The sequence below is a fragment of the Cyprinus carpio genome, chromosome A6, assembly GCF_018340385.1.
Source record: "Cyprinus carpio isolate SPL01 chromosome A6, ASM1834038v1, whole genome shotgun sequence".
NCBI classification, from domain to species: domain Eukaryota; kingdom Metazoa; phylum Chordata; class Actinopteri; order Cypriniformes; family Cyprinidae; genus Cyprinus; species Cyprinus carpio.
Window position 1 is genome coordinate 15,194,608 of NC_056577.1, and position 21,975 is coordinate 15,216,582.

Here is a 21,975-nt window from a genome sequence, read left to right on the forward strand (position 1 = left end):
GGAGGCTGCTAGGGACATGATCAAATGCCTTTCTTCAAATCCACAAAACACATGTGGATTGGTTGGGCAAACTCCCATGAACCCTCCAGCACCCCGGCGAGGGTATAAAGCTGGTCCAGTGTTCTACGACCGGGACGAAAACCGCATTGTTCCTCCTGAATCCAAGGTTCGACTATCGGCCGAATTCTCCTCTCCAGTACCCTGGCACAGACTTTCCCAGGAAGGATGAGGAGTGTGATCCCCCTGTAGTTGGAACACACCCTCCAGTCCCCCTTCTTGAAAAGAGGAACCACCACCCCGGTCTGCCATTCCAGAGGCACTGTCCCCGACTGCCACGTGATGCTGCAGAGATGTGTCAGCCATGACAGCCCCGCAACATCCAGTGACTTGAGGTACTTAGGGCGGATCTCATCCACCCCTGGTGCCTCGCCACCAAGAAGCATCTTAACTATCTCGGTGACTTCAGCTTGGGTGATGGACGAGTCCACCTCCGAGCCCTCGGCCTCTGCTTCCTCAACGGATGACATGTCGGTAGGGTTGAGGAGATCCTTAAAATATTCCTTCCACTGTCCGACGATATCCCCAGTTGAGGTCAACAGCTGCTCACCTCCACTGTAAAGAGTGTTGGCAGGGCACTACTTCCCCCTCCTGAGGCACCGTATGGTTTGCCAGAATCTCATCGAGGCCAACTGATAGTCTTTCTCCATGGCCTCACCAAACTCCTCCCAGACCCGAGTTTTTGCCTCCACAACCACCCAAGCTGCAGCCCGCTTGGCCTGCCAGTAACCGTCAGCTGCCTCAGGAGTCCGGCAAGCCAGCCAGGCCTGGTAGGACTCCTCTTTCAGCTTGACAGCATCCCTTACTTCCGGTGTCCACCACCGGGTTCGGGGATTACCGCCTCGACAGGCACCAGAGACCTTACGGCCACTGCTCCGAGTGGCCGCATTGACAGTGGAGGCGGAGAACATGGTCCATTTGGACTCAATGTCTCCAGTCTCCGTCGGAATCTGGTCGAAACTCTGCCGGAGGAGGGAGTTGAAAACCTCTCTGACAGGGGGCTCAGCCAAACGTTCCCAACAGACCCTCACAATACGTTTGGGTCCACCGAGTCTGTCCAGCTTCCTCCCCCGCCATCGGATCCAACTCACCACCAGGTGGTGATCAGTTGACAGCTCCGCCCCTCTCTTCACCCGAGTGTCCAAGACATATGGCCGAAGGTCTGATGACACGACCACAAAGTCGATCATCGACCTCCGGCCAAGGGTGTCCTGGTGCCACGTGCACTGATGGACACCCTTATGCTTGAACATGGTTTTCGTTATGGACAAACTGTGACTTGCACAGAAGTCCAATAACAGAACACCACTCGGGTTCAGATCAGGAGGGCCATTCCTCCCAATCACGCCACTCCAGGTGTCACTGTCGCTGCCCACGTGAGCGTTGAAGTCCCCCAGTAGAACGACGGAGTCCCCGGTTGGAGCACTTTCCAGCACCCCTCCCAGAGACTCCAAGAAGGCCGAGTACTCAAGCTGTGCGTGGAGGTGAGCCTGACTATCTCCAGTCGGTACCTCTCAACCTCCCGCACAAGCTCAGGCTCCTTCCCCGCCAGCGAGGGGACATTCCACATCCCTAAGGCCAGTTTCCGTGTCCAGAGATCAGGTCGTCGGGGCCCCTGCCTTTGACCGCCACCCGATCCAAAATGCACCAGCCCCTTACGATTCCTCCCGCAGATGGTGGGTCCACAGGAGGTCGCCCCCACGCTGCTCTTTCGGGCTAAGCCTGGCCGGGCCCCATGAGGGGAGGCCCGGCCACCAGGCTCTCGCATTTGAGCCCCCGCTCCAGGCCTGGATACAGGGTGGGTCCCCGGCTGCGCAATGGCAGGCGACGTCACATCCTTGTTTTATAATTGTTACAATTGTTAAAATTATTATATTAACCATACGCATTGGCTACTGGACTCTATTACGTGCGATAGTCAGCATTCAATAGAAGTTTATCATGAATAAATGTTACATAAAGTGCATAATATAAAATACGCCTACAAGAAAAAAATTATATCCATCCTACAGTTTAATTAACCGATCATCTTTTTCCCATAATATTTGTACATTATTATTATTAGCCTATTATTATTGGTTATATTTTTATATTCATTTATATAATTTTTTCCCGTCCATTTCGATCATTTTACTTAACGTTCTGAATACTTTTGTAAATATTAGCCTACTGTAAATGCTCGACATGCCAATAAAGCTTTGATTATGCTGACTGGAATTTGTGCTGGAATGCATTTTAAATTTAACATTTTATTTTGCCTAGTTAATAGACCACAATTATAAATAATATAGTGTTTTGTTGAGGAATTAATCATTCACAAACTTTCATTTGTAAATGAAAACACAACACGCTCATTTATCACACATGGGTATAAATACAATCATAAAGTCAAAACTTTATTGGCATAATTGTTAGGCGTTTATTTGCAAAATATATGGTAGGCTAGCAAATACTAGCATAATTATACAAAACGTTAACTAGGTAAAGCGATACACAAATTGAAAGGCAGAATCGGACAAAGTACACAACTTCATTATGTAAGTAAAAGTACAGATACCACTGGTCAAATACTACTCCACTACAAGTGAAAGTTGTAAAGACAGGTTTTTACTTAAATAAAAGAAAGAAAGTACATGCTTTTAAAAGTACTCAAGTATCAAAAGTAAAAAAGTAAATACATTGTTTTATTGTCACATTGTTGTATACTTACAATACCTGATGCCACTAATGCAACCTACTGAATACACTGATTAGCTTGTATTATCTTAAGAGCTTTAATGTTACCAAACCTATAGAAATGGAACTACTGAATGAAGATAATCATCTTTATTTTTTATTAAACACTCCTACAGCTACATTGAACTAATTTTAATACTTGTTTAAAAGTTACAAAGTTCTTTTTCAAAGAGATATTGAAGGATATGATATGGTTAATTTTAGGCTAACAAAGCAAACATTGTAAAGAAAACAAATCTTTAGTCTTTTCAGAAAACTGGAACATACTCTCTCAGTATGGCCATGGGTATGCACGTTGCACCAAAGAACCGTCTTTTTGAATTCCTCCATCAACTGATCAGTGTTCATAAAATGCTTATAAATCAGTGAACTTCACAACATGTGGCTAGGGTTGGGTATTGTTTGAATTTTATCCATTCCGATTCTGATTCTGCTTATTGATTTCAATTCTCATCGATTCCCTGTTTAGATTCCAAAGTTGTAAAAAAAAAAAAAAAAAAAGAAGTAAAACATTTTGACCTGTGTGATAATTTAACCTACTTATTGATCATTTGTTTGAAAAAAAAAAAAAAAAAAAAAAAAAAAATTGTAATTTGTTTATAAATGCAGTGTTTTGACAATAAAATAATGTTCAGATTTATATACTTCCTTGACCAGTTTTTAGCAGCAGTTTACCAGTAGGCCTGAGTAGTAAGGTTTTTTATATATGGTAATAGCAGCCATTTTTGACGGATATATTAGCCTAGCATTTGTATTGCCATAGTTTAACTACAAATATTAAACTATATTTACTATAATGAAACTATGTTAACTTGTGGATACTGTAGTTTTACTACAAATAGCATACTTATGGTTACTATAGTGAGAGAATAGTAAATTTGTGAAAACTGTGATTTTTCCGCTAATACCATAGTTAAACTAGTTACTATAGTAAAAACATGGTTCATTTCCCAAAGAGCTTTAATGAGTTAACACATACATATGCGAGTACACAGAGAATAAAAACTATACATTTTCTTTGTCATGTAGATCAAGGTGTAGGAAATTTTTATTTACTGTTTGTCGATCATTTCCTTGTACGATCTTTGATCGTAGCACTCGGCCTACGTAAGGCATCACATACAGTTGTCTCTTTAAAATCAATGTGGTGAACACAGATGATCACACCACATTATAAATATGTGCCTTTTCGTCTTTTATTATCTTATTTGCCTTTTTACAGCATGCTGTGCAGTAGTGCAGACGTTTAGTTTAGCGGGGAATGTCCTGAGGTTGCCAGATTTGTGCAAAAAAATATATATATATATCAGCCAAACCTCCATTCAAAGCTACGCAGAAAACTGCAGGCTTTGAAATACTGTTAGACTTGGCAACACTGGAAGGTCCTGGCAGATCGCAAAGCTGGATTTTCGCAGAAAAAAAAAGGGTTCAGTGAATCTGAAAATGCACACACTGGAAAAACTGCTTTCTACTTGGGGACGTTAATATAAATGTAGCGGAGTAAAAAGTATGATATTTATCTTTCAAATGTAATGAAGTTGAAGTAGCAAGTTTCCAGAAAAAATAATACCCAAGTAGAGTACACATTCTCTAGTGCAGCTCAACCAGGTCTCATCCCATCCGTCAGTATTTGTAGGGCTGTGCAAAAAATCGAATACGATTTTCATGCGCATCTCATCAGTAAAGACGCTCCTGTAATTATAGTATATCTCCACCACGTGCGTTCAGATCAGGGTTGCCAGGTTTTCACAACAAATCCTGCCCAGTTGCTTCTCAAAACTAGTCCAAAACTAGCCCAATCGCATTTCCAGGAGGTTCCCCGATAAAAATTGCATCCCGGTGTTAAAATATACGTTTTTTGGCATGGTTGCCTTGGTAAAATTCGCATTTTAGGGGCTAAATATCACGTTATTGGTATTGGGGTCGCTTCAACCCGCGGACATGAAAAACAACCGCAGACTTGGCAACACTGGTTCAAGGTGGAGCGGCATTTACTACACAGAGCCGTAGTCCACCGACAAGCTACACAAAATCACTTTCAAAATCGAGAAAGAATCGCCTGCGATTTTGTGTAGACTGTCAGTGAATTACGGCTCTGTGTAGTAAATGCCATCCAGTGTTGCCAAGTCTGCGGTTGTTTTTCATGTTCGCGGGTTGATTGACCCCAATACCAATAACGTGATATTTAACCCCTAAAATGTGAATATTACCAAAGGAACCCTGCCAAAAAACGTACATTTTAACACCAGGATGCAATTTTTATCGGGGAACCTCCTGGAAACGCGATTAGGCTAGTTTTGGACTAGTTTTGTGAAGCAACTGGGCAGGATTTGATGTGAAAACCTGGCAACCCTGATCTGAACGCACGTGCTCGACATAACTGATGAGGTGCGCAATCGTCTTTACTGATGAGCAACTCATTTTTATCACAACCCAATTTTTGCACATATATAAGTATTTGTGATATCACAAATCCCGGAAAATATGCGTTGTAGTCCAAACGATTTTGTTGTAGTTTTTGAAAAGTGATTTCTGTTAAATAAAATCTGCTTTTGAATTGGACTTTGAGCTTTGTAACTTTGCAGATCTTTTTTATGCTCAAACAGCAACATTGCAGACTAACTCAAGTTGAAAAAGTGAAAAAGCATAATAGGACGCCTTTAAGGATTTGTTTGATATTCACCTAAGTTAAATACATAAATCTAATAAAGAGACAAATAATGATAACATAGTCAGTCAGCACCAGTGACTTAACTTTCTGCTGACTTATCATCCTGTTGATAATTCCAATATAATTAATATTATAAACAGGGATTAAATTGAGCCGGGGCTGTGCCTTGGCAGTCGGCACATGGCTTAGGCTGTAACTCATTAGTGAACAATACTCAGCTTAAAAGACACTCGGGACAGTTGACAAATATGTATCTGCACGTGTTTTTAAGTCGTGCCAGTATAAACATTAATGGTTTGTAAACCATTCAAATGTAATAAGCAGCAAAAGAGTACTCACTTCAGTACTCGTGCACTTTCTGAGATGTTCTACACAATGTGCACACATAAAGCAGCTTCTCAGACAGCTCATGAATAAAGAATTGAGTTCTTTTTCGAGGCTTATTGTGAAAATGTTCTGATACATAAAAAATTATGTCAAAATGCCTTTCTTAGTGAGTACTCACTAATGTAAACAACTGACAAAGAAAACGCAGTTGTCAGAATGCACTGAATCAACGCCATTGACCTCTCTGAAGTGAAATATCAACTTCAGCGTTAGCCAAGTGACACATTTCTCATTGACTGAGCCTTGTAAAGTGGCGCTCAAAGTTAAATTAATTTAAACTAATTTCAACAACTTGTTTCACACATGAACGAATCAGCGTTTTTAAGTGTATTTGTTGAATTAATGGTTTAATGATGACTCATTCATAAAGACAGTTCAGTCAGGGTTGCTGCACATTTTAAAGTCAAATTTAAGGTGTTAAAGACCTGAAGAAATACAAATTAATACTGTACAATGTGTACATTGGGTGTGTGCAATATTGGCAAAAAATATATCTTGAAATTTTTAAATATTTTGCTGATAATTATTAGATTATATTTTGCGGAGTGTGTTTTTGTTCTGGTTTAGTCCTGTTGTGGACAGCTGACTAACAAAGACATTCATATTATTCATATTCTTTTTGGTGGTCATTTCATAGAAGTGTGTGCTGCCCTTAGAAATTGAAATGGTATATTTGTGTATTAATTTACTATTTTATTTGTATATACAGTCATGGCCAAAAATTTTGGCACCTTTGGTAAATATGATCAAAGAAGGCTGTGAAAATTAATCTGCATTGTTAATCCTTTTGATTTTTTTTATATATATTTTTTTTTTAAATCACAAAAATCTAACCTTTCATTGGATAATAAGAATTTAAAATGGGGGTAAATATCATTATGAAATAAATGTTTTTCTCAAATACACGTTGGACACAATTATTGGCACCCCTAGAAATTCTTATGAGTAAAATATCTCTGAAGTATATTCCCATTCATATTCACAATTTTGAGCACTCCAGGGTGATTATGAACTTGAAATTATCCAGCCATGGCTTCCTGTTTCACAGAAATATAAATAGGAGGGAAAACAAAGCCCAAATTCCCTTAATCATCCATCACAATGAGAAAAACCAAATAATATATTTCTGATGTGCAGCAAAAGATAATTGAGCTTCACAAATTAGTGAAGTGGCTTTAAGAAAAGCGCTAGAGCAGCGAAAATTCCCATTTCCACCATCAGGGCAATAAATAAGAATTTCCAACCAACATAAAATGTTACAAAACTGCCTGGAAGAGGTGTGTCTATATTGATCTAATGCATGGTGAGAAGGAGAGTTTGAGTGGCTAAAGACTCTCCAAGGACCACAGCTGGAGAATTGCAGAAAATAGTTGAGTCTTAGGGTCAGAAAACCTTTAAAGGCCGTGTTGCAGGGTTAATTTTTCAACGAATTTGTGCAATTTGCTTGTTGGTAATAAACATTTAAACTCTTATCTATTGTATTTTATGTTGTTGGGTATCACAAAACGGAATAGAATACGAAAAAGTAGGTACTATCTTACAGCGGTTTGCAACGATTCTCCTTTCCCCCACAATGCATTGCATTACGTCACCTTGGGGAGAGAATTTACCTTGAGAGCATTGAGAGTGACTAGAGAGACGAGTAGTAGACGAGAGTATTCAGATAGCGCAGATTATAGATAAATAGATAAATACATAGATATAGATAGATAGACTAGATATATAGATAGATAGACAGACAGATAGATAGATATAGATAGGCTAGTATAGAGAGAGATAGGCAGACAGCCAGATAGCATAACGTTAGCATAGATAGCTAGCAGCTAGATAGATAAATAGATAGAAATACATAGTAGGTAGATTGACAATGGTGAACTACTGTGTTTGTGCTGGTTGTAAAAACTCCACCCAAACAGGACACAGGGTCCATGGCTTCCCTATGAAGGACAAGGCAACCCTCAGACAGTGGTACATATTTAGCTTGTCATATTTAGCTAGTTAGCGCCTAGATATTTAACTAGATAGCTCCTTGGCTAAAGTTAGTGTTTGGATCACTGGTGATAATCAAGCGACTTTCACAACAGTGTGTGTGTGTTTGATTTAGCTGCTTGATTTAAAGTGGATGGAAATTGACTATTACGGTTTTCTTTCATATGTATTTAACCGTGATCATGTTGCTGACCATTTTGGATTTCTTTGCGTAAGATGTTGACAGATGCCTTTACGCAGGAGACCGCGGACAATGTCGGTGCTACGATAGATGACCCCTTGCCCTCCTCCTCCACTTGTGACACAGTGACACAATGTAATTTGAAGCCCCCTGGAATGTCTCACGGAAAATCTTGGGTATTTCTGGGATGATTCAATGTTTGAGTGGTTGATATACTGTCTATAACATATGTTGCCAAATTCTATGCATGCAGGACATTTCCATACACGTTGATAAAATTAAAACATAGCCTACACCAAAACATAACCTCTTAGATTTGCCATGATTGTCATATGTGTGGGCATGTTTACTGCCTCTGCCACAGCTGTGCAGGTGAACCTAAAGCCCAAGATGGTCAGTGTGGGGACTCAAACGACTTTAAGGATGCAATCTTCCACCCCCTCACTAGTCCTGAACAAACTGATGAAGAAGAGGATCCCTCTGTCATCATCAGTGATTCATCATGGGTGCCAGAAGACCAGATGTCTGACGAGGATGAGGAGGAATTGTGTGAGGAGGAGCCATCTCAAACTTGTCACCCCCACCAAAAGTGAGATAATTTAAAACCAACACAGACCAACTTTGAATTTTCATTTTTGTGTATCTGGTAGTTTGAATGACACCCAAACACGGCATTATTTTGATGTGTGGCATGCTGGGAAAAGTATGTATCCATTGTTGGAACCTTGAAGCAGTTTTTGTTATAGCATTTCAATTAATACCATTTGTCTAAACCAGGTCTGGGGAAGGCCTTGGATACAGCCCCAAAAGACAGGCAGTGTGACCAGCTGCAGTTGTGGAGGCCAGCTATAGTAAACCATCTTTACTGGACTGCAGCCTCAACCCCAGATGGCAACCCAGCTATGATGGAGGACAAATGGAGAAGCTTGGTCAATATCCAGGACATCCACGACCATGACACCCCTGCCTTTTTCAGTTGCGCTCATCCCCCTCTGGAGGGGGATTAACGTGATAAAGAGTGGCTGGAACCAGGTACAGTACACAGTATGTAGTATTATGCATGCTCTATAATTCCTATGCAGGATAATCTCATGTGTGTTTCCACTGAAAACAAAAATCTGTCTGTCTATCTATCTCTCTATCGGTCTATTTGTTTGTATGTCTGTCTGTCTGTCTGTCTGCCTACATATCTTGGTCTTTGCAGGCTCAATGGGAGCAATAAAACTGGAAAGCATTGTCACAAAGACGTCCTTACTGAAGGATGTGAGACAACTGTATAGCCTGCCTGTATACAGTGAACTGGTATTGTCTAGGGATGAGTATATTGGAAACATGTTTGGTTCATAAGACTTTGTATAAAAAGTAAACAAACAATTAACATACTTGTGCGTGCTGGCTTGAAGGGGACCATGATCCTGCCTGAAATGGGTGTATGCTATCTTCAGCACAAACGGATTCAGGCAGCATGCCTCAAATCCTGGATGCTGAGTGAGGCACGTCACATCTGGTCGCGGGGTGAGCTCCTCGACCAGAGACCAAAATGCACTTATTTCCCTACAGCACAAGCTTTCCAACACAGTTTCCATGGGACGGCACCGCTCACACAAGCACCTGCCAAACACAGCGACAGACACGCGGCTACGTTTGCAACAACATTTTCACCGGAGGAAGAGATAAACGCTTAGAAACGCCCATATAGCTAGCATGATGCCTTCTATTTCTAGATGACAAAGACAAAGTTTACCAATACTATGACAAAGGCTACCGGTACTTATCTGAACTAACGTCATGATCACTGCCACTAGATATAAAGAAAACGTAGATGTTTCACTCGGTGCTATTCTCCAGTGCTCATTGCTGCGTTGCTAAATGATAGCAACTCACCAGGACACTTCACTAACTCTCCACTCATTCTCCTCGGACCATGCATTTAATTGGCTTTGACGGCCATCAGTTCTTGGCAATTCCTCATTTGCCCTCTCACGTCTGGCAGGTTCTAAATTATATGGCTGCGGGCCATCATACATGTTGGCTCTTGCCACCTCTTCCTCATCCCAGTCAGTCGCCATAGTTCTAATACTAGGCTAAGGCTACCTTTCCTCCACTTTTCCCCAACGTGACGTCATCACCGAATTGCGTAAAAAACCCTGTTAATACCAAAAACGTAAAAAACTGGTCTTTAAGACCATTTTTGAGACATTTAAAAAATGATATACATATCTTGAGTGATTTATGTACCCATTAATCGACAGTGGTTGTTAACCTGCAACATGGGCTTTAAAAAAATCATCAAACAGCACCTACATCACCACATGTTGTTTGGGAGGGTTTCAAGAAAAATTATCCTAGCTCATTTAAAAACAAACTCCAGCATATACAGTTATTAGACACGACTGGAATTTCAAATGGGACTGGCTTCTATGGTCAGATGAAACAAAAAAATGAGCTTTTTAGCAGCAAAATCAAGATGGGTTTGGTGAACACAGGGATAAAAAGTACCCCATGTGTAGAATGAAATAAACTGCTGTATTCTTGACGTTGTGGGCCTATATTTCTGCTGGAGGTCCTGGACATCTTGTTTAGACACAGCATCACTGATTCTATCAAATACCAACAGATAAAAATACCAATAAGTGACTGACTCTATTAGAAATCTTATAATGGACCATGTTTGGATCTTATCGTACAATAATCCAAACACAAACCTCAAAAACAACACAAAAATTGGTCACTGAGTACAAAACCAAGCTTCTGCTATGGCTATTCCAGTTCCCTGACCTGAACCTTATAGAAAATGAGTGGGGTGAACTGAAGAGGAGAAGCACCAACATGGAGCTGGGAATCTAAAGTGTCTGAGTGATTCTGGATGAAGGAATGGTGTCTGATCTCTTATCAGGTGTTCTCTAACCTCATCAGGCAGGTTTTAAAAAGTATTGAATAAAGGTGTGCTGTTGTGGCCAATATGCGTTAGACAAAAATATTTATTTCAATGATACCCCCCCCCCCATTTTAAATTCTTATTATCCAATGAAAGGTTAGATTTTTGTGATTTTTATAAATAAAAGATCAAAAGGATTAACAATGCAGATACATTTTTAAGGGTGCCGATATTTTTGGCCATGACTGTATTGTGAATTATTTTTAATCTAAAATTTTGGGTATGTTCAGAAATGAAAAGAGGATGATGATGCTGCACAGCTCAGAAATGTGATCTTTTAACAGTTTAGCTCTGGAAAACATTTGACTGTCAGTAGTTTATGATCTTAATCGAGTTATTATGGAGGTTTGAATGTAACAAGTGATTTGACTTTCTTTGATGTTAAAACGAACACAGTTATTGAAGAGAACGGTTGTAAATGAGAGCAAACAGTTGACTTATCAAACAGGATAATTGCAATTATGTTTTCTTGTAATGCTTATTTACATATTGCATTTTTTATATTTTCAGTTTTACAGTAAAGGATAATCACCAAGAAGAGTACGCCTTGGGACTTTATTTTAAATGTTTGCTATCTGTCTAATGGAGCACAGTCACGTTCTATGAGGTTCTATGTTTTTCCCACTCTTTTTTTTTTTTTTGTCCGGACCTCTGCTTGGAAGAAAACAGAGAAGAAACTTGAATTGAATACCCCTGACTTAAATCAAAGATAAATAATTTATTTGTATGGTTTTGTAATATCTGTGTTACATATTTTCTTATGTGTCATGGTAGATATGACTCTTATTTTAGAATTTGATTACAGAAAAACATTTACAAACATTGGATTAAAACATAAGTAACAGGCTGGATGTACATTAACCTTACATTTTAACACCTCTTTTTTTAAAAAAAAAAAAAGATATTTTGTCTATAGCCTATAAAAAAGTTTTGTAGGAAGATTTCAACAAATGAGGATTCAGAATGTGATTTTATTAGCAAGCCATTTAATTTACTTGAGACTCGACTCTGACTCGTGACCAAAGACTCGAGACTTGACTCAGACTCCAGCGACAAAGACTTCAGACTTGACTCGGACTCCAACTTAAGGAGTTGTGAATATCTCTGATTTAGATGTGTCTAAGTCAAAGTGTCATCTAAAATTTAAGAACTCTCATGAGTAAAAACTATACTTTTTAAGATTTTCAAGGATCCGCGGGGACCCTGTCAGTTTGACATTAAGTTTTGTATGCTCTTTAACATGCCAGTGTATCCAAATATAGATAGTGCTTTGTGTAAGATCTGTTTAAAGTCCTATCATTGTATATAAAAATGTTCCTGAAGGAACAAACACACACATTCACAAGTAAAGTCAACTCATGAATTACACTGTAATTAAATCTATTTTAACTGTTTATGTGTGTGTTTTATGTTTTTCCCACTCGCCCATTTATTCTATGTGAGAGCATTGCTTACCCAGCACCTTGTCTCCCGTCTCTATGGATAACATGAATTCCTGGTGATCTGTTAGTTTGCTCTTCTTCTCTCGCTTCTTTTTCCTCTACCTCTCTGTATCCATCTGGCTGGGTACAGGACAGAATCTGCCTTGGAACTGTGAAGTCCACCTGAGCCCAGCGAAGACAGAGAACACATCAATGAATGTGGCACTTGCAAGAATGAACAATGACAAATTAGCAATAATAAATTAGAAGACAGCTTTTATGGATAAAATGTACTACATAAATATGTTACAAGAAGCATTAACCTCAAACTGACTGACATGTGCCTTTAATTTTAAAGGTCAACATTACATTTTTTTATTACTTTGTCTCAGGAGGGGAACACTGTTGTAATACTCTAAAAGTAAAGAGTGGTGTGTGGCCAACCTTTTCCTGATGCTCAGATTCTTCTGAATCAACTCCCCTCTGACAGAATTCAAATTTCTCTGTTTCCACTAAAGAAAAACACAAAATTATGGTGTCCATTCCATTTAAGCATATGAGGATAAATTAATAATGAATAATTTTACAAATATACAGTCCAATAATCTGATGCCACATTTCAAAAACAAAAAAACTTCTTTCTTCATTACAAACAAGAAATATTTTATGCTCAGCTGGGCTACATTTATTTTATCAAAATATAGCAAAAACAGTAATATTTTGAAATATTTTGTATGTAAAATAACTTTTTTTCTGTTTTAATATATCTTATCCCTCTGGCCCTCTTCATTTAGGGGTCACACTTGGCTCCTTTGCGGTCAAATGTGACTGAAGCCTTGATATGCAACTTCTTGTATTTTCAGTAAAATCAATGTAATAAGTTTTTGTTCAATATATATTATTTTTTTTATGATACTAAGTAATAGTTATGCAATAATTATAATTTTCCCCATTGAAAATAATAGTTTTATTTCTAATATTTTTTTTGTTTGTTTGTTTATTGTTTTTCAATCAAAGGAGTATTCCATGTTAAAATAAAGACCAGACCTTTAAAATCAAATTTTTGAAGGCAGATTAATGCCATCTGCCCGGAGTTAAAAAAAGAAAAACATATGCAATAAAATTATGCAACTGCTAGATTCCTATATTGCTCTATATAAAGAGGCTAAAAATTCTCTAGTTGTTTTTGACATACATATTTTCATTAAGTTCTGGATTTGCATATATATTTAGACATTCTCAAAGAATATGTTTTGTTAAGGATAAGATTTTTATTTTATTTTTATTCCTGTCAGTATAAGGTTTTGCATTCATTATACTACAGTCACATCTGAACACAAAGAACATCATATCATCAGAGTTTAATAAAAATGTAACAAATATTAGTAGGAATGCTTTTTCTGAGCTTAATCAGTCTGGGTCTGATCTGATTTCAACCTCTTATTTGTCTTCTGTATTCATTTTGTTAATGTTACAGCCACACCAGTTCATCTGTGTGTACAATACTGTGTTGTGTTATGTGGGTGTATGTTTGAGTGGGTGTGTCTGTTTTGTACTCTTGATGTTTTAGAGTGTAATCCCTTTCTTGCTGTCCATTTTTTACTACAATGTGGCTAAATTATTTATTTGACATGCAAAAACTTTGCAAAAACTTGCTTTGTGTTACAGCCACACCAGTACATATATGTGTGTCTGTGGGGTGTGTCTATTTTGCACTCTTGATATTTTAGAGCGTCAACCCTTGTCGTGAAGCCAGTAAAGTTGTAAAAAAAAAAAAAGTTCAGGAAATGGAGTACCATGGAGATCATGTGACCCTTCGACAGGGACGCATGCACAGTCCTTCGTTCTGCTCAATTTGTCAAATATTCTACGATCTTGATAGTAAATTTCGAACCACTTTCTATTTACTCCATGAGTACTTCAACAGTCAAGGAAAATCTGAAAAGAGTGATTGAGCAATTGCCAATAAAGAAAAATTCAACGATTCCACTATCACTAAAGAAGAGCTCGACGGCGCCATTGCTAATGGTATCAAGCTAGCACTCAAAGAGCAGCAAAGTACTTTGGATTCGGTTGTGGCCTCGACAGTTAAAGATGTGATAGACTCTGTACTGACCTCAGTATTGCGTGGCCTACATATAGACATACTTGTGACTAACAGTTCTGTAAAAGAGCTAAAAGCAGAAGTTGAAAAGCTAGCCATTGCGGTGAAACAGACACGTGACCGGTTCGATTCCATTCAAGCAGCTGCACGTGAGGACAGGCGAATAGTCACGAACCTGAGAACAGCTAGAACAACTTACCGATTAAGTGATGAACATGGAGGATAGGAGCAGGAGAAATAACGTGCGAGTGCTGGGGTTGCCAGAGGGGGTGGAATGCTCCAATCCAGCCAGCTTTCTCAGAGATAATCCAAATGGATTCCTGCACTGAATGGACTCGATATTGAGATTGAGCGGGCTCATCGTGTGTATGATGGAAGAAAAAGTAACTCTGAGCGGTTACGCACTCTTATCTTTCATGTGCTGAGATGGCAAGACAGATCGTGATCCTGAAGGGTGTACGGCAGGCATACCCGGTGAAATATACGCAGGATAATGTCATGCTGCTGTTTTTTCCTGACTTCAGTCCAGCCACGTCTGCTACGAGAAGGAGCCTCAAACCAGTCCTTGGGAGAATGACAGCATTGGGTCTATGGCCGTTTCTCATCTATCCGGCGATAATTAAACTACAGCACAACGGTGAGCAGATGATGTTCGACTCTTCTCAGAAGCAGAGGATTTTATTAGCTCACTGCCACAGAAGAAGCATCTTAACTGCCCAGGAGAGGAGAATAACAAGGTGGACATGGACACTTAAGTTTCTGCTGTGATCTTCTATCCTGCAATTTTGTCTAGTGACTGATAAGCTTTGAAATCCTGTTTTAGTTTTTTTTTGGGGGGGTGGGGGGGGCTAATGGAGAGAAGGTTTGATTACTAGCTCTTGACACTGGGCTTTTTTTGGGGACAGGTTTTACGCTGCTTTTTTTTTTTTAGGTGAACCTATATTCTCAGTAATGTGCCCTCTGCTTTGGTTCGGGTTCAAAGTTTTTTGTCGTTCCTTTTGTGCTACTTTTATTTTATACAACAGACATTAATATCTTTATTTCATTTGAATTTTGAAAAGCTTGCGCACTCGGGTGGTTTGGTATATAAAGTTGCTTTGGGGAGATCTCATTTTGTGCATGTTGGATTGTGCCATCTTCTGGTCGACCATTTTTCAAAAAAAAAAAAAAAAAAAAAAAAAAAAAAGTAAATGGAGTACCAGATGTCAAAATATAAGACTTTATTGGGCAAAGTAACAAAGCCGAGATAACAGTCACTGCATCTGAGTCTTTGTCTGACCCGACATCCATACTTGTACCTTATTCTTATCAGTCTTTTAAACCAAAAATTGGTAGCTCGGTCTCTGATTGGTCTTACTCCACTAGTTTTGCTACACTTATTCTTACCCGTCCTGGTATACTTTCTAATTGTAGACTCCTGCTTGTTTGAACCATTCTCCTAATACTTTTTTTCTCAACCTCCCCTAGACACAGGTGTCCTCATAGGCCATTCATCAAACTTGTTTGTGCCACCCCTGACATATTCTTGGAAGTCACCCAATGTTCACTGGTTCACTCAAGTTCATTTTGTGAGTGAGTGGGGTGTCTATTTTTGCACTCTTGATATTTTAGAGTGTCACCCCTTCATTTGTAGTTTGTACGACTAAAAGTATTTTTTGTATTTCCCATTCATTTCCTGTCTGTAATTTTTGACCAGGAAGGAGCCAAGTGTGACTTTTTTTTGACCCTTTAACATATCTGAATCCCATGTCCATGATTTGTGTGTGTGTGTGTTCAAATAGCTAGTGCAACAAAAGTCACTAAGTGTCATCCAATTCTGATGAAGCAAAAAAAAAAAAGTTTTGTCATTTCTGACAGAGGCCCAGAAGGATTTAAAATGTAAATGAAGTCGTCATTGTGTCCTCATCCGATAGTGTCAATTCAGTCAAATCAAAAATAATAATACTGAATATTTAGTGTCTTTTAAGCACCAAGTAAGCAAGGTGAGAAGCATTTATTTGAAATAGGATGGTTTGCACCAACAAGGACTAAGCTTAAATCTAAATTAAATCATGGTTTATCTAATAATTCTGTTGCACCAAACATTAAACCTTGTTTAAAAATAAGAAGGTTTACATTAAACCATCATTTTGACCCTGGATTTAAAGTATATTTAAGACAGATTAACTTTAATCCTTTTGCTCCATAACTTTAAACTCAGATCTAAATCTCAATTAGGGATTAACTTTAAATTTACAGGTGAGGAGGTTTAAATCAAATTAAGTGCACCTACAAATCACAATATATGGCTGATTGGACAAAGTGTCTTGTCAGAAAGGCATTTATTACAAATAAAAATGAAAATTAAAGTGCACCGAGCAGGCAGAGTATGAGGGTTGCGGCTGCCCGTAAGCTTACTCATCTTGTTGTATCTCAGTATCGGACAAAGAAAAGAATATATTTGCAATTTAGTGGCAGCAGTGATAAAGTGAGATGCATTCCATTGAATTAATAGGAAATCGTACAAATTTAATGAGAAAACATAACCTAACAAGTCTGCATTTTTAATTTGTATCTCTGTACATTCTCACAATGCAATCATCCTAGGCATGTAAACGGTTATTTTATGTCGGAATTTTTCCCTACTTTACAGTACAGTTCATTAACAGTAGCAAACATCATGAACATGATAAACATCAGACGGACACGACCTCAAAATATATATAACAACTGACAAAGTGCTCATTCTGAAATCTGAATAAAGATTTATGCTTTGCATACACATGTTTAGTTTTGTTTATTTGTGTATAAAGCACATTTCCTCTTCGATCCAAGATGGCGGCACGATCAGATAGCAGCGGCTGCTCCAGGTCCTAAAAACAGTGTTTTAATGTCAGTTAGTTTTGTCTCCTCATCCTCAAAACCAGAGGAAAACAACAGAAAAAACAGAAAACTGCACTGCAACATGTCTACGATCACCAGTGTCTTCTGGAAATCGGTAGTGCATGTAACTATCACTCATCACCAGAGACTACTGAGAAGCTAAGAGGCCTTTGTTTACCGTGGAAGCAAGACCTTGAGACCGCGGACTCGCCTACTGCTGCTACCTGCACAAGGAGGTGCAGCAAGCGGTGTGAGCGGAGATGCAAATGCGGCAAGCGCGGTGGCATACGAGCTAGGCTAATGGCTTATAATGGCAATCAGACAGAAATACAGCACTGTCTGGTGGCGGCTTGTGTGTGTATATTAACAACAAATGGTGCAACAATGCTGTGTTAGTGTCAAAATACTGCTCATCGCTGGTGGAGTTTATAATTATGAAGTGCCGACTCTTCTATCTGCCGAGGGAGTTCACGGCCATTGCTATTGTTGCTGTGTTTATATCCCCTTTTGCAAACTCAAGGATGTGCTTCATGTGTATCCGGTGACTTTAATCATGTAAACTTAAAGACAGTTTTGCCAAAGTTCTACCAACACGTTAACTTTGCAACAAGAGAAAACAACACGTTGGACTTGGCTTACACAACAGAAAAAAATACGTACAAAGCTGCACCCCCGCCCCCATCTCGGGTACTCAGACCACATCTCTGTTATGCTAATACCAGCATACAGACCACTTCTCAAACTTGCCAAACCGGTCCAAAAGCAGATCACAGTATGGCCAGATGATGGTACCTCAGCACTACAGGACTGCTTCCAGGACACAGACTGGAACATGTTTAACCCTCTGGGGCCGACTAATGCTAATATGCGTTTTGAGGCATCTTCTCCTGATAACACCAAAAAGAACTTAAATTACATTTTCAGTTTTGATCGTACAGATAAGAGCAATACATCAATCGAATCTGTAAAGGGTCTAATTTTATTTGTATACACACATAATAACAATAAGACTTTGTGCATTTATAAAATAAAGAAAACAAACACGCCTACATACAAATGTAACTAAGCTTCTGTTCATAAATATCTACTCTGGTGTAAGTATTTTGAATGTGTTATACCCGGGATCCTCTGAGGTGTAAATGTATCAAGCAAGCTGTAAATATCACTGATAATATGTGTGCTATGTGGTAATTGTGTTCTTCTTTCTATAAATTAGTACTAGTATCAGTGACCATCACAATAAATACATTATTAAAATGTAGTTTAAAAAAATAATTTTGCCCTCAAAGTCTTTCTTGTAACTCTTTTCTTTCAGTCACACACCTGGCTGAAAGGCTCATTATGCAGCTCATTATGCGGGCCTTTGTTTTCTCAGGTGTGAATCACAGCATTATGCATGATAGTTGACGCCTTCTTGCATATACCTTTCCTACACAAAAAGTGTCTTAAACAATTTAAATCAATATATTGTTTTCTGGGAGCGAGTAGTCAAGATGATTTTCACATTTTGAAGCAAAAACTCTAGGCTTCAAAATCTGTTCTCAAAAGTCTTGTGAACAAATGTTCTCTAGGTGTTTTATTGCCTTATTTCAGTGACTTCAGAAAACTTAGTTTTTCACTAACCTTATATTAAAAGTAAATGAACGTCACTTTGCTGATTACAGTGTTATTAGACTTTAGGCATTTATGTGTTTATAAGCAACTGGAAAAAAACACAAATATCAGGGCATGTCAAAACTTCTCTAAGCCCCCAAAACACCCTCAGGCCCCAGAGGGTTAAAGAGGCAGCCACCTACCATGACCACACTGACCAAATTAAGTCAATGTAATTTTAAGGTAAAAAAAAAAATCATCTTAAACAGAACTGACGTTTACTTCTGGCTTTTCAAACGTGTATGCAAGTTCTACTTTACAAAAAAAAAAAAAACACATTTCAGTTTTGTCACAGTTTAGTCCGTTTCGTTTCTCATCCAACACGCGAGAAGTTGAGCTGAACATCCCTTCACTATCTACGCTCGCGCAGGAAAGGGGCTCTTATTTGTGCGCAGGCTCTTATTCCTGCTATCTGTGCCTCAGACATGTAGCTCTGCACTTCCAGTGCTGTACGGCTGCCTGTGTCCTGCGCACAGACTTCGAAATACTTCCACACAAATGACATGATAGCGAATGATTACAATGTAGTCTGTGCACGCAGGCGAATTTCCGGAAAAATCGGGCGAAGAAATACCAAAAACCGGTTCCGATTTATGGCCGGTCAACCGGTGCATCCCTACCATATTTCACTCCTAGCGTCATCTTTTTCTACCAGTCGTGGACCGGCTGCCACAGTATCACTTGTGCTCACACATGCAGCCATCTCGCTGTAGTGTTTGTCACATGACAGCTGCAGCTTTTTTGCTGCGTGCATGAGGAAAAAACACAGACGTCCATAGGGAGGCACTGGAAGCGTGCGTTGCACACACCAACATGAAATACGTCTCTTGCAAATCTGGAACGCGGTCATTCTTTGAAGTATCGATATTAATAAATTTAGGAATCGTGACGTTTTTTTATTTCCGAGAATCGCGATACTTTTGAAGTATCGGTGCACCGTGCAACCATACACCCAACAGAAAGGAAGTGGCACAACTAGTTGAATGGAGTAGTGCAAACAACCTGTCCCTTAATGTGAGTAAGACAAAAGAGGTTGTGATGGACTTCTGAAGAAACTCTGTTGACCACCCCCCATTGACCATCGACAGCTTGACTGTAGAGAGAGTCAGCAGCACTAAATTCCTGGGGGTGCACATAACAGAAGACCTCACATGGACCACCAACACTACATCACTCTCCAAGAAGGTGCAACAGTGGCTCCACTGCCTGCGCCGACTTAAAAGAGCAAGTCTCCCTTCACCCATCCTCACCACATTCTACAGGGGAACCATTCAGAGCGTGCTGACCAGCTGCATCACTGTCTGGTACGGGAACTGCAGTGCTGCTGACCACAAGACCCTCCAGCGGACAGTGAACACAGCTGCAAAGATCATTGGTGCCCCTCTCCCCTCCATTCTGGACATTTTTCTTGCACGATACTCCAGTAAAGCTACCAGTATCGTGAAGGACCCCACCCATCCCTCCCACAGTCTCTTCCAGCTCTTGCTATCAGGAAGACGGTACCAGAGCATCAGGGCCCACTCTGCAAGACTGCTCAACAGCTTTTTCCCCCAGACTGTGAGAGCCCTCAATTCCAATCACCTGACCCCCCTCTGAAACCTCATCCACAACAGTAGCTCCTGAAACCAGGACCCCCCCACTTCCCCATCCCACCCCACCACACCACATGCACCACATGAAAAATGTTGAAAACCTCAAGAACACTGTGGAATTCTGAGTGTGCTACACACTGGTGAGTGGGCTGGACAAACCACCTGTAGAAAAACACACTCTTTCCTCTCTATATGCACCAGACACTTTCTTATAAAAACTCCATGTTTCAAGGAAAACATTGTGCAATTCTGAGTGTGCTACACACAGGTGAGTGGGCTGGACAAACCACCTGTAGAAAAACACACTCTTTTCTCTCTATATGCACTAGACACCTTCTTATAAACGCTTCATGTTACAAAGACTTAAAAAGAAAAACATTTTACTTTTGAATGCACCACAAATCATTTTATTACTCGCTTCTTAGCCTTAAATACCTCTTTTGCACAATATCATGACCAGTCATTATTTAAAGTACTTGTATAGTCTGTCTTAGGTTATGTGTATGTATAGTCAATTATTTATAGCATATGTATAGTTAGATTATCGCTTCAGATAGTTAGCTATGTAGGTCTAAAAATTGTTCTTACGTCTAGTGTTGTATGTTTATATTATGTTTATGTAGCACCGTGGTCCGACATTTCATTCCACTGTATGTCCACACATGTAGCGGAAGCACAATAAAGCTCATCTTGAATTTGATATAAAAACAGGAGTTGCAACCAAACTGCTGTACAAGAAATATAAAAGAAAGTAAAAACATACCCAATCAAGACAAAGGGACAAATAAATTTTCAAACCCTCAAAATTAAAACATACAGAATAAAAATAGGTTTTCAAAGAGGATTTAAACAAAGAAATAGAAGGGGAAGATCTTATGTGGAGGGGAAGACTGTTCCAGAGCCTAGGAGCTGCCACATCAAAAGCCTGGTTACCTTTAGTTTTAAAATGTGAACGAGGGACTGAGAGGAGAAATTGGCTAGATGGCCGAAGAGATCTAGAGGTGGAATGGGAAGATTACAAATATACTAGGGAGCACAACCATGTAGAGCTTTAAAAACAAAGAGCAAAATCTTAAAATCAACACGGAAACTTGACTGGGAGCCAGTGTAGAAAGGTAAGTACTGGGGTAATCTGCTCACGTTTTCTAGTGCCAGTCAATAATCTCACAGCTACATTTTGCACCAATTGCAATCGGTGCAGAGATGATTTAGGCAAACCCAAATAAAGTGAGTTGCAGTAATCCATTCTTGAAGTTATAAACGCATGAAATACTGTTTGAAGGTCCTTCATGGAAAGCATCCTTTTGATTCTAGCAGTTGATCTTAATTGAAAGAAACTGCTTTCCACAACAGCACTGATCTGCTTATCAAAAGACAATGTAGG

At 39.4% G+C, this 21,975-nt stretch overlaps 1 protein-coding gene across 4 annotated transcripts in view; it reads right to left on the reverse strand.

The window, feature by feature from the left end:
* The window catches only part of LOC109087479, a 131,121-nt gene that overhangs the window by 29,007 nt on the left and 80,139 nt on the right, over positions 1-21,975 (reverse strand). For all 4 annotated transcript variants that reach the window (XM_042758167.1, XM_042758169.1, XM_042758168.1 and 1 more), the window contains exons 8-9: positions 12,825-12,892; positions 12,415-12,563 (exon numbers count right to left, since the gene is read on the reverse strand). In XM_042758167.1, coding sequence (XP_042614101.1) covers positions 12,415-12,563; positions 12,825-12,892 — 217 coding nt within the window. The remainder of the gene's footprint in view (positions 1-12,414; positions 12,564-12,824; positions 12,893-21,975) is intronic.